The sequence below is a fragment of the Pantherophis guttatus genome, chromosome 4 (assembly GCF_059756535.1).
Source record: "Pantherophis guttatus breed Tessera chromosome 4, ASM5975653v1, whole genome shotgun sequence".
NCBI classification, from domain to species: domain Eukaryota; kingdom Metazoa; phylum Chordata; class Lepidosauria; order Squamata; family Colubridae; genus Pantherophis; species Pantherophis guttatus.
The window spans coordinates 19,425,395-19,438,559 of record NC_142066.1 but is presented as its reverse complement, the minus strand read 5'-3'; the positions used below and the strand labels follow the sequence as shown (position 1 = coordinate 19,438,559).

At 40.9% G+C, this 13,165-nt stretch overlaps 1 protein-coding gene across 1 annotated transcript; it reads right to left on the bottom strand.

Annotated features, from left to right (window-relative positions):
• Nucleotides 1-1,449: 1,449 nt before the first annotated feature.
• Nucleotides 1,450-3,101, bottom strand: LOC148113853 (vomeronasal type-2 receptor 26-like). Its single transcript, XM_087893465.1, has 2 exons — nucleotides 2,817-3,101; nucleotides 1,450-2,310 (listed from the first exon to the last, which is right to left on the bottom strand). The coding sequence occupies exons 1-2, from the start codon at nucleotides 3,099-3,101 to the stop codon at nucleotides 1,450-1,452; spliced, it is 1,146 nt and encodes a 381-aa protein (XP_087749591.1).
• Between the last annotated feature and the right edge of the window lie 10,064 nt (nucleotides 3,102-13,165).

Sequence of the window (13,165 nt, the reverse complement as noted above, 5' to 3'; positions counted from 1 at the left end):
ATTGTTATAGGGTATGATAAAAGAAACATGAATACCTGAAGGAATTTGCTTCTAAGACAGAATTAGTCTTTATCTTCTTTCCCGGGACTAAATTGGCATTTACTTTCTCTTAACAGCCCTTCTAATGACTTTTGCATTCTTTCTAAAAAGCATTTAGGTATTTAGATTTCCTTTAGTATTCCCATGCATGTTGGAAGCAATATTATCATCTATGTCAGTTGGACCAATAGTGTTCACCCTTAATGGCACCCTGGTTACTTGCTGTTGCTCACAAGCTCTGCTATACCAAAATATTGTGAGCATTTTATCTGGGGGGGGGGCAACAAAAAAATTGTTGTGGTCTGTCTATTGATCACTCTTCAATGCCATCCTTTCTTTTTTTCTTATGTATCTCATACTCTTCTCTTCTCTGTGGAATCAAAATGCAGGACCCCAAGCAAATAATCAAGACTCACTGCAGCTCAATGCCCTTCCTTCCTTCCTTCCTTCCTTCCTTCCTTCCTTCCTTCCTTCCTTCCTTCCTTCCTTCCTATCATAATCTTCTCCTCACTGTGGAATCAAAACTCAGAACCCAAGAAAATAAGCAAAGATAATTACTGTATTTATTCTTAACATAGGACACTAAAACAATTGCACCCAGAAACTAGTGGAGGGAACTTCTGCAGAGAGCTTATATTTCAAAAATGAAGGCAAAATGATGCATACATACCTATTCATAAGTAATTACATAATAGATCTCAAGGTACTTTTTTAATTATTATTATTTTATTTTTATTTGATTTATATGCCGCCCTTCTCCGGAGACTCAGGGCGGCTTACAATGCGTTAAGCAATAGCCTTCATACTTTTGTATATTTATACAAAGTCAGTTTATTGCCCCCACAAACTGGGTCCTCATTTAACCTACCTCAGAAAGGATGGAAGGCTGAGTCAACCTTGAGACTGGTAAGATTCGAACCTGCAGTAATTGCAGGCAGCTGTGTTAATAACAGGGTGCTTTAAACCACTGTACTACCAAGGCACTGTACTACCAAGGCTACTTCAAGCTCTCCTTTTATTTAAAGAATACAATGGTCTTACTTTGAAGAAGCCTTGGCGTCAAAAGATTCAGAGGTTCCTAATGGAATATTTTGATAGAACTATCACAAACCACTGTGGGATACATGGACACATTCCTTATATCCTATTAAACAGTCCCATTCATTTGGAAACTGATTTATCCCACACTTCTTCCAAAACTTCCTTGAATTAACATATGGCATTGCCTCCTTCTTACTGTGCATTGTTGCACCCCATGTTTAGTGTTATCTGGAATTATTATTTGAAGTTCTGATATATCACTTTTGAGTTAGTTCAGCTTCAGAATATTCTTATTAGCTATACAACTCTAAAATATTAGCTGAACATTTATATGACTGGCCCTTATATAAATATATAATATATTTTCATTCATGTTGTTTTTACCTGCCACGACTGTTGACTGAGTTCCCAACCATTTCCTCTTTTTCTGCTCTTAGATGAAAGCATAGCTTGCAAAGCATGGGCCACTGCATAGATAGCATTGTAAATGCTATAACTATGCCCAGTAATACTAGATTCAATCACAGATTCAGGCAGGGTCTCCAGTGACTCCTCACCAGTGCATTGATTGTCACTGTCCTCATCTAACCCTGCATTTGGGAAAGAACATTCAAATGCATTTTCCCAAAACACTCTTGTCAAACTGTCATCTTCTGAAGAAGAAGGCTTTCTCGTCTGAATAAATTTCTTAAACCCTAATATTTCCTTTGAGGAAACTGCCAACGATAGTGCACCATGGATGAAATCCAGTCCCCTGTATCTTTGAAAGGGGACTGATGTGAATTCCATCTGTGCTGGCATGACCCAAACTTTATCTTTTCTCTTCATTGGCATTTCTTCATATTCTGAACCAAATGGCACAATTCTAAGAAAAACCATGTTGTCACTTTCACCATATGTGATTACAACATTGGTAGTACTTCTCATAATAGCCTTATAGAGCAAAACATAAAAATTAATTTGAATTTCAATATCGTTGATAACAGATTCCATTGGCATTTCTTCCATGAAATCAAAACAGATGCCTTTCTTAGAAAATATATCAAGCTTATTCTGTATGAAGCTCTTCCCCTTTTTAGGGTTCTGGACAATGAGTCCAATCCATTTCCACTGGAAGTGAAGCAACAATTGGACCAGCCCCATAATTTGAAGGTCTTCATTTGGAAATAATTGACGGAAGAAAACAGCTTCTATGTTTTCATCTATCTCTGCAGTTGAACCATACATGAGCTAAGAAAAAAAAAAAAGAAATTAGAGTATATACTTCCAAATCACTTATTCTATTTTAAGGATCTTATTTAAATATTATTTTCTCCAGGCATGGGCAGAGTTGACTACCATTTGCATATTCCAATATAATTTCTATGATACCTGTAATTGTTTAGTTTTTTTAAAATAAACAAAGTTCCAGAAATGTAAGAACTTCAAGAATGAATATGAACCTCTTGATTATGCTATGTTTACACATGTTTCCATGACATGATTTACTCTGTAGATTAGGTTTACATAACTTTCTAGCATTTTGAATCATTCCTCTCTGTCCCACCCTTGATGAAATAGATTTTGATGTTTAGCTTGATTGTGATTTTAACTATGTGAGGCAATGTTATCTCTGGTTTGAATGTTTCTGACACTAATAGATTCATAAATATAAAATTTGGAATAGAAATTAAACTAAATCAAGCAAGAAATACTGTATTTAGATTTGACTCCTTTCTTTATGGGATGGCTCTTACCTGTGGGATCTTATATAAACTCAGAATGTTTGACATGAACTGACCAATGTAAGCATTATGTCCTGCAATCACAGTGATTACATTGTCCTTGAGGTCACATTTGTAGTTTGGGATGAACCTTTCCTTCGTAGAGAGAAGCTCCATGGAAGCCAGATAGATCCATCTTCCCATGTAATAGCTATTAGTGATATGGATACCGAGGGTGATGTTTGGCAAGATCCTGGAATTCTCATTGATTTCTTTGATTGCAAATTCCAAAGCCAAGATGTGCTGGTAGTTTTGCATATAATATCTGAAATGAATTTTACAACATCTGTTGCCAAATCTGGAATTGGCTGCATTCTAATTGTATCACACAAGTTTAGATTGTGCAGGCCTCTAGCACTGATACAGCTGGAAGCACTAGCATCAAAGAAACCATTTGTTTAAAATATTCAGGAAAGAGGTCAAAGCAATATAACAATCCATATGCATTCAGGCAGCCCAATTGCAAAATGCAATAAACATCAATAATTAGTGGGTTTTTTTCTTAATTTGGATTATATAATTCTATATTTAATTTTACTTTCTACCCTAATTTTCTACTTTACTTATTCAATACACTGGAAATTTCTCAGGGATATTTGATATAATATCTGCATGTAGGACTAACTGCAATCATGCACACATTAACATATCGCTGGTATGTAATAATGCTCTGCAAGCATTTATTTCATGTGTACTTCATCGAGTTATAGCCATATGAAAAAAGTCTATTAAAATGAAACTGATTCCTACTAGAATGGTACCAAAACCATAGAAATAAAAACAAATTGGAAAATAACTTGTGTAAGAAATGGAAATTGAAGCATTATTGAGAAATAATAGTGCAGGATAGGCAATTTCACATTCATCCTCCATCCTAATTCAATCATTTCACAGGCTTTAACTATTTTCTGTATTTGCATTACTGAAAAAAAGGAATTCCATACAATATATCACCAAACAGTTCATCTGATGGACTTCTTCTGAATGTTACTTGATCAGAAATCATGTAAATTTGAGATGAAATGCCTGCAACGACCAAATCTTCTGAATGATATTGCTTGTGCTTAATAAAAGGCTGATTTCCTACAGAACATTTAGCAAGGGTTGTATCAGCTTCTACATATAAGAGCAATATTGCTACAGATCCAAAGAATAATATCATTTTGTACAGCAATTTATCTCTCAGCCATCTGTTCACTCCATGAGAATTAGGCATTTGAAATAGGACAGTATGAGATACAGTGTTCCATGAGGCTGCTTTAAAGTAGAGGTTTACTTTTTTAAAAATCAGAATGACAGGACTTTGTCCTCTAGCTGTAGCTTTGGAGAAAAAAGAATGTTACATTTTTATTGCTGTTGAGATATATTACTTTTAGTATTTTCTCTAACTCCTTAGAGATTGAAAATAAGAATGCATAATTGATAAGGATTGTACAGGTCTAGACATGCTCAGGTGCACAAACCAACTTGTGATACACAGGGTATTGCAACCTGCAATTAAGGACCAAATAATAGTGATGGGGGACAGAAAGAACTCAATGAGATATGTAAAAAGTTTTGTTCTCCAGGAACTGCAGTTGGCTTCCAACTGAGAAAACAGCTGAATTCAAATCGAAATTTCAGCCATTAATTAAACAACAAAGTAAATCAAATCAAATTGCATTAAATTAAATTTGGATCTCACTGTTAAGAAGCATCTTCCTCTTCAAATATTCTAAAAATAATAATCCCCGGTGATGGGAACTCTCCCTCAGCCAGGAGAGGGCATTTTTGCCCTCCGAAACAACGTGGTTGAGGAGAACTGACGGAGACTAAGTTCCACGGGACAGGAAGCACCAACAGCCGGCCACTTCGGCGTTTCCCGCATTGGGGGCAGCAACGGCAGTAACGGCAATGCCGCCAGCCAAACAGAGCGGTCAGCTAGATTGTCGGTGGGACGAGGCCGGCCTGAAGATGTTTACCCGGCCCAGGGCTACCTCAGGGAGCTGAGGAGGTTCCGTGGATACCGGGGGGGGGCGCACTGGAGACTCGGATGTTTGCCGGCGATGGTGGAGGTTACCCCCACCAATGTCAATGCTCTAGGAGGCTGGTTGGCTCAGAAGAGCAATGTTGGTGAAGTGGACAAAAGGTGATGTCTAACATGCCCTGCAGCCAAACAAAGACTAACAAACCACCAATGAGATCGGGGACTTGGAGGCTGCAGTTATGGCTGAGAGGATTATTAAACTTCTGGGTAAGGGAGTTGCCGGAGGCGGGCCTGTGGACTGGCTGCCTTGGGTGGCATCTCTCTCCCCCCCCTCTTTTTTTTCTTTTTTCAGCCTGGTTTGGACTTTTTAGATGCTGCCCATGGATTGTATTACTGCGCATTTATTCCTGGTTTGCGGATCATCCCCCGCCCATTATCATCATCGACTTGTCTCTATAACTTGTTATTTTATTCCATTCTGTTACATCTCTATTGCCCATACACCGAGTTGGTCTGGACATGTGGGTGCTGAGGGAGACGGCCTTTGGGCACTGGTTACTGCTGTAAGACTGGAGGCGGACCAACAAATCCTCCAAATTATGACCATCTGACTATCGCCGTGAGAGGGTGATTGAGACATTGATCCTGCAGCGGTGCCCAAAGGCCTGGAACTCCTCCCACTGTGGTGAGAGATCAGTGGAGTCCAGCTGTTTTTCCACATGACTCTACCATCTCCTTTACCATCATTACTATAGAACTTTATTGGACCCCACCAGGATTCCAGTTCCATTTGATCTTCTTAGTGGATGTATTTGGTGGCTGAGCTAATTGCACTGTGAGATGCCCCCCTCTCGCAGACATGGCCCTCCATATTATCGAAGGCATACCTTAAGGACGGGTTTTGGGACCCGGAGAGGTGGCATGTTTCAAAGCGGGGATTGAGGTTTTTTTTAATTAGGGCTTTTAATAATTTTTTAAGGGGAACTGGGAGGGTGACCCAGGAGGATGGGGGGGGTAATCCACCAAGGTTGGGGCCGAGCCCGGCACAGGGTAACGGCTTGGAGGGTACTGGACGAGGGATTGGGGAGGGGACGGTGGGCTATCTTAATGAGGGATGTACCATCAGCATGGTGGATGGGAGGGGCAGATATGGAAGGAGCAGGGGACCACATCATGTGTTGGGGGTGCGCACTCGCTACTTGAGAGCAATTGCGCGCCCTGGTCCCCAAGGCTCCTCTCGGATACTAGGTGGCATAATTACTCAGGATCTGGGCATCCGGCTGATGCTGTGCAACATCAGGTCCATGGTAAATAAGGCCCCCCTCAATTATGATCTTATTCAAGAGTGGGGAGTGGACCTGGTGGGTATTACGGAGACCTGGTTGGGACCGGAGGGAGGGGTCCCTCTAGTTGAGATGTGCCTACCAGGCTTCAGAGCATTCCAACAGCCGAGGGCCCGGGGAGGGGCAGGGGGGTAGCAGTTATTATTAAAGAAGGTCTAGGTCCAAGGGAGACCACTGTGCCACAGATTGCCGGATGTGAGTCCCTCTTTGTGAGATGGGGTCATGGGGTTCAGATGGGCTTGTTGCTTGCATACCTGGCTCCCTGCCATGCAGCAACAGCCCTGCCTGAGCTCCTTGACGTGATAGCCATGGTGGCAGTTCATACATCCAGGCTTATGGTCATGGGTGATTTCAACTTGCCATCCATTGGTGAAACATCGGAGGTGGCTTGGGAGTTCATGGCTTCCATGATGGCCATGGACCTGACCCAGTTAGTTCATGGCCCCACTCATAGGGGACTTGATTTTTGTCTCTGGACAAAGTCTCTGGACTTGATTTTTGTCTCTGGCCAGTGGTTGGGTGGTCTTGTTATAGGGGATATAGACATGAAACCCTTGTCATGGTCAGATCACTCACTCCTTCATCTGGATCTTTGAACCACGACACCCCGCCGCAGGGAGGCGGAGCCAATTAGATGAGTCCGCCCCAGGCGCCTGATGGATTCTGATAGGTTCCAGATGGAGCTTGGGCCATTTCCTGAGGATCTAGCACATGACTCGGCCGAGGACCTGGTAGCTGCCTGGGATCAGGCGGCTGGTGGGGCCTTGGACCGAGTCGTGCCTTTGCGGCCTCTGACCTGGTTCCGATCCTGGGCGCTCTTGGTTTACTGAGGAGCTGAGGGAAATGAAGCACCGGAAAAGATGCCTGGAGAGCGGTTGGAGGGCCAGTCTCGCTGAATCTGATCGAACACTGGTAAGGTCGCATATTAAGGCCTACCTAGTGGCGATAAAGATGGCAAAGTTTAATTACTTTTCCACTTCTATTGCATCATCAGGGAATCGTCCGGCCGCCCTGTTTAGAGTGACCCACTCCGTGCTCCATCCGGGAGTGCGGGAGGATCCCTTGGAAGGCAGGGCGGAGGATTTCGGACAATACCTGTATGACAAAATCGCTCAGATCCGGGGGGATTTGGACTCTGACTGGGTAGATCAGGGCAGGGTGATGAGGAATAGTCTTGAGAATGTTATCTGGGAGGAGTTTGATGCTGTGACTCCCGATGATGTGGACAGGATTTTGGGGAGACTTAGTGCGGCCACATGTTTACTGGACCCGTGTCCCTCCTGGTTGGTACTGGCTTCCCGGGAGGTTACACAAGGCTGGCTCCAGGGTGTTATCAACGCTTCGTTGAGTGAGGGTCACTTCCCCGCTGCCTTGAAAGAGGCGGTGGTGAGGCCTCTCCTCAAGAAGCCAACTATCGTCCTGTCTCCAACCTTCGCTTTATGGCGAAGGTTGTTGAGAGTGTGGTCGCACGACAGTTTCCACAATTCCTGGAGGAAACATCTTATCTAGATCCGTTCCAATCGGGTTTCAGGTCTGGGCACAGCATGGAAACGGCATTGGTCGCATTGATCGATGATCTCTGGAGGGCTCAGGACAGAGGTTGCTCCTCTGTTCTGGTCCTATTAGATCTCTCAGCGGCTTTTGATACCATTTACCATGATATCATGCTGCACTGGCTGGAAGAGTTGGGGGTGGGAGGCACCGTGTTGCGGTGGTTCTCCTCCTTTCTCTCCGACCGGTCACAGTTTGTGTTGGCAGGGGGACAGAGGTTGACCTCGAGGCCTCTCATCTGTAGAGTGCCGCAGGGATCGGTCCTCTCATCCCTTCTGTTCAACATTTATGTGAAGCCGCTGGGCGAGATCATCCGTGGCTTCGGGGTGAGATACCATCAGTACGCTGATGACACCCAGCTGTACATCTCCACCCCAGGCCACCCCAACAATGCCCTTGAAGTGATGTCCCAGTGCCTGGAGGCTGTGCGGATGGGGAGGAACAAGCTCAAGCTCAACCCTTCCAAGACTGAGTGGCTGTGGCTCCCGGCATCCCGATATAGTCAGTTGACTTCATCACTGACTATTGGGGGCGAGTCTTTGGCCCCCACAGAAAGGGCTCGCAATCTGGGAGTCCTCCTGGATATGCAGCTGTCCTTGGAGGAACATCTGACAGCTGTAACCAGGGGGACCTTTTGTCAGGTTCGCCTGATTCGCCAGTTGTGGCCTTTTCTTGATCGGGATTCCCTGTGCACAGTCACTCATGCCCTCGTCACCTCTCGCCTTGACTACTGCAACGCTTTCTACATGGGGCTCCCCTTGAAGAGCACCCGGAGGCTCCAACTGGTCCAGAACGCAGCACCGCGGGTAGTGACGGGAGCAGCATGGCGCTCCCATGTAACACCGCTCCTGCGTGAGCTGCACTGGCTCCTGGTGGTCTTCTGGGTGCGCTTAAAGGTGTTGGTTATCACCTTTAAAGCGCTCCATGGCATAGGGCCTAGCTATCTTCGAGACCGCCTGCTGCTACCGATGACCTCCCATCGACCCGTGCACTCCCACAGAGAGGGCCTCCTCGGGGTGCCATCAGCCAAACAATGTAGGCTGGTGACCCCCAGGGGGAGGGCCTTCTCTGTGGGGGCACCTACCCTCTGGAATCAGTTGCCCCCAGAGATAAGGAGAATCCATGACCTCAGTGCCTTCCTCCATGCCCTTAAAACTCACTTTTTCCAGCAAGCAGGGCTGGCTTAAGAAGAAATTTTTAAATGTTTTAATTGGTTTGTGATTTTTAATTTTTGGGCCAAATTTATATATATTTTAACTGTTTTTTAATATTTGTATTTTATGTTCTTAATTCTGGCTGTCCTCAGGGAGAAGGGTGGTATATAAATTGGAAATAAAATAAAAAAATAAAAAATAAATACAATTAATCAAAATACTGGTACTGTCTGAATTTTGTTTGATATGCCTGTTGGTCACCAATGTACTTATTTGTGTCACACTTATAATATTAGCATTAGCACTGCATACATAATTCTTCAATGCAGATTTTCCCTTTTGAGGAAATCAGTAACAGAACTAGAATAACTTCTACTTCTTGGCACATTTGGGGCATTTCCTGCTCTTCTATATGTGTCCTTGATTGAAACCCAATTTTAGAGAAAGAGTGGGAGGGAGAGGAGAGGAAGAGATAGAGAAACTCATGCACTTTATGTGTATATACATACACATAAATATAAATGTACTATACATACATAGATCTTTTCCAGACTTTGCTGTTTCAGTAAAAGAGAAAATTTGTTGCTAAGGGTTGAACTGTCTGGACCTTAGTGCTCTCTGAGTTTGATGGTTTTCTTGCAGATTTTTCATTGGATTACTAGATAACGTCATCTGTACTACAAAAGAGTGGGGTTTGCTCTCATTGTATATAGTGGCTTGCCCTGTCAGAGTGATCTTCATGGTTCCTTGATGAGGCTTTTGTTTACTGTTAACTTGTTTGACTGTGTTACTAGTTTCTTACTTGGACTTGTTTGCTTGTTTGTTGGTCTAGCATTAATCTTTATGTTGATTGCTGGTGAGGAGGTATTTTGAATTTTTTGTTTTCTTTTTGGGGTTTTGATTGTTTCTTTTGAACGATATATAGTTGTTGTTACCTCTATATGCATTTTTGCAAGACCACTTGCTTGGTCTCTGATTCTCACTTGTAACTATGGTTTCCCAATTGAAACTATGGCTAAGTCATTCCATGTGTTCTGATATGGAAATTAGCATGGAAATTAAGGCACTTTCATCATGTCTTTGATAATAGAAGATAATTGAATAACAGAGTTGGAAGGGACCTTGGAGGTCTTCTAGTCCAACCCCCTGCTTAGGATAACATTGTAATAGTGATAGTATAATGATTTTCACAATATAGGTTAATCACGTTGGCAGTGCTATTCATGATAATCACGTATAATTTATGGAAATCATTAAGTATATTTTCAATATAATTGGTAAATGTGGGCTGGACCCTCTTTTCCATGAAGTCAAAGCAGATACCTTTCTTGGAAAAGTAACAGTATTTTCTATTGATTGTTCACCACTCTTTTCAAGTTGAAAAATCAGTCCAATCCATGTCCACATTAAATACATCAGCAGCTGGAGAAGACCTGTAATCTCTTGATCACCGTTTGGGAAAAATTGATGATAGAAAACATCTTATGTCCTACCATCTATCGCTGGAGAAGATCCATAAATGAGCTAAACATTGGAGAAAGAGGGAATGTGGTTTTCCAAATTGAAATATTCATTCTTATTTTTGAAAATTCTATTCTTAATTTATTTATTTTTGTTGCAAATATTGAAAGATATCTATTCATGTTCAGAAAGAATTTGCAGAATTTTTATACAATAGCTATTAATATAGTATGTATGTTCAAAGGCAGTCATCAGAAATGCATTAATTCAGGAAATTTTTACACAGGTTTTCAGGTCTAAAGTTTCTAGATCCTAACTAAGAAAGGAAACCTATAACTACATTTCACTAGTTTTCTCTTCACAGGAAATGGAAGAAGTTTGAAGAAATAAAAGTTATGATGTCTTTATTTTATCTTATGAAGATAAGATAGGAAGAGCAACTGAAGAATATAGTTTTGGATAAAATATGTACCACGTCCCTTTTCCAGCTTTGCTTAATTTTTATCTCAAATTTTTAAGCATCCTGATATGAACACATACGAATATGGATGCTTGTATAGATATAATTTGGAATCCAACAAGTACTGAACAGGCACAATCATTTAACCTCTTTCTTTTTAATTGTTTCATTTTTTTTTTTTTTGCAATCTGCCTCCTACTATCCATTGTATCCTATCTGAATTTCAGAAACAAGTACACTACAGATCAGAAGTAGAAAATATACAGCTCCCTAGCAACCAATGTTGGCATCCAACATATTTCAGTGGTTTGAAATACAACTAGTGTTAAATCTTTGGCTGCATTCCTCATTTTCAGAATTTAGCAGAGGCAAAAATGGTATCTTATGCTTTAAAGTGATTTAATGCTATCACATTCAAGTTGATACAGAAACCCTGATAAAACATTCCAGCAGATGAAACTGCCCATGTCCCCCTGGGATTTAATAATCCATTGATTACTCTAATTTCAGGAGGAGGGGGAGAGGAAGACATATATAATAATTATAATAACATTCTTATAAAACTCTGTATTTAACAAACGTTAGCAAATATTAGCAAGCATAAGTAATAAGTATTATAGTAACTCAGTCAGCTAATTATCTTTTACTTCAAGTAGTTCTAGATACTTCATGCATTTTTACAGTATAGTGAAACAGCTATGTTTGGATAAGCGATAAGGTAAAATAAATAGAGCATTTTATTTGAATTTCTGTGCGATTATTATTAACTTGTAGAACTGTAGAACTAATGTAGAATCACTACATTATTATGTCATCATTAAAAATTCATAGAGAGGAAGGAAGGAAGGAAGGAGGGAGGGAGGGAGGGAGGGAAGGAAGGAAGGAAGGAAGGAAGGAAGGAAGGAAGGAAGGAAGGAAGGAAGGAAGGAAGGAAGGATATTCTGCAATATAAAAATCAAGATAACTATTCCTATTACTTCATCAAGTCCATGAATCCTTTACTTGATTATTTAATCATGGTAACAAAATGGATACAATAAATGAATTCAAATGAGAGATATATATCGGAATGGAGAAAATGGATTGATTACATACAGAAGAAGTATCCGAATAAGAAGATTCATATAGCTTATGAATGAAATAATATTAAGTAGTTTATGTTTGTTTTTTCTGAGTTATAAGGAGTTAAGGACCTAGGGAGAATATGAAATGTAATAATTTGTTAGCACATTTTAGTTCTTGGTTTGTGAATGCTATACCCTGTGCTCGTTCTGGGAAGTCTAGGGAGGGGGGTGGGGGGAGGGAGGGGAAGGGAGGGTGGGAAGGGGAGGGGGGGTTGAGGGGGGAAGGGTGGTGGGTGAAAATGTTTGTATTTTTCATAAAACTTTTCAATAAAATAAAATAAAATAAAATAAATGAATTTATATTTCTATAGAATTTATTAATAAATAAGTCAAGAAATCAAATATATTAATTGATTCAGATTCTTATTGAGGAATACATCTAGCAGAGTACCAAAAATATCAATTTCATCTGCAAATTTCATCTGATCATAGTTTGTTCATTCCTTTTTGGTTGCCACTATATTTCCAAATCACAAAATGTAACCTAAAGGGGGTGGGGGGGGGGAGAGATTGTTTGTTGCTGTTTGTTAAAAATAAATTTAATAAAAGTAAAAAAGGAGGGAGTACTTTTAGACTTGCAAGATTCTTCATTGTAATCTTGTAATGGAAGAATACAGGATTTTGGAGAAATTTAAAAGGCTGACATCAACCTTGGAAACTGGATAGCATTCGGTCTCCTCTGTCTTTATGTTCCAAAGAATGAAGCGTTTGTGGTGGGGTAAATCTGTGGCCGTTTACTTAGATTACACTTCTGATTTAGGGATAGGATTACTTTTATCAGAATGTTGAATAGATTGCATCTCTTCCTCCTGTCTTTCAAGTTTATCCTTACAGTCTATTACACTTTCTTCAAGAACAAACCTTAGCTGAGGCATCTTATAGATATTCAAGATGTTTGCCATGAAGGGAAAGATGGAAGAATTAGGTCCTGCAATAACAGAAACTACCCAGTCCTTGACATCACACTTATAGTTGGGCATGAATCTGCCCTGTGTTGAGAGAAGCCCAATTGAAGCCAGGTAGGTCCATCTTACCATGAAATAACTATTAGAGATTTGAGTACCTAGACTGATGTTGGATAATATATTACTGTCTTCATTTATCTCCTTTACAGCAGAAACCAAGGCCAGGATATGTTGATAGTTCTGAAGGAAATATCTGTGATGAGAGATATATTACAAATGATATTTCCTTTCCTGAAGGCTGTGACATTACACAACTACCAAATATAGCAATGGAAGAATATTAAAAACTGATCACATC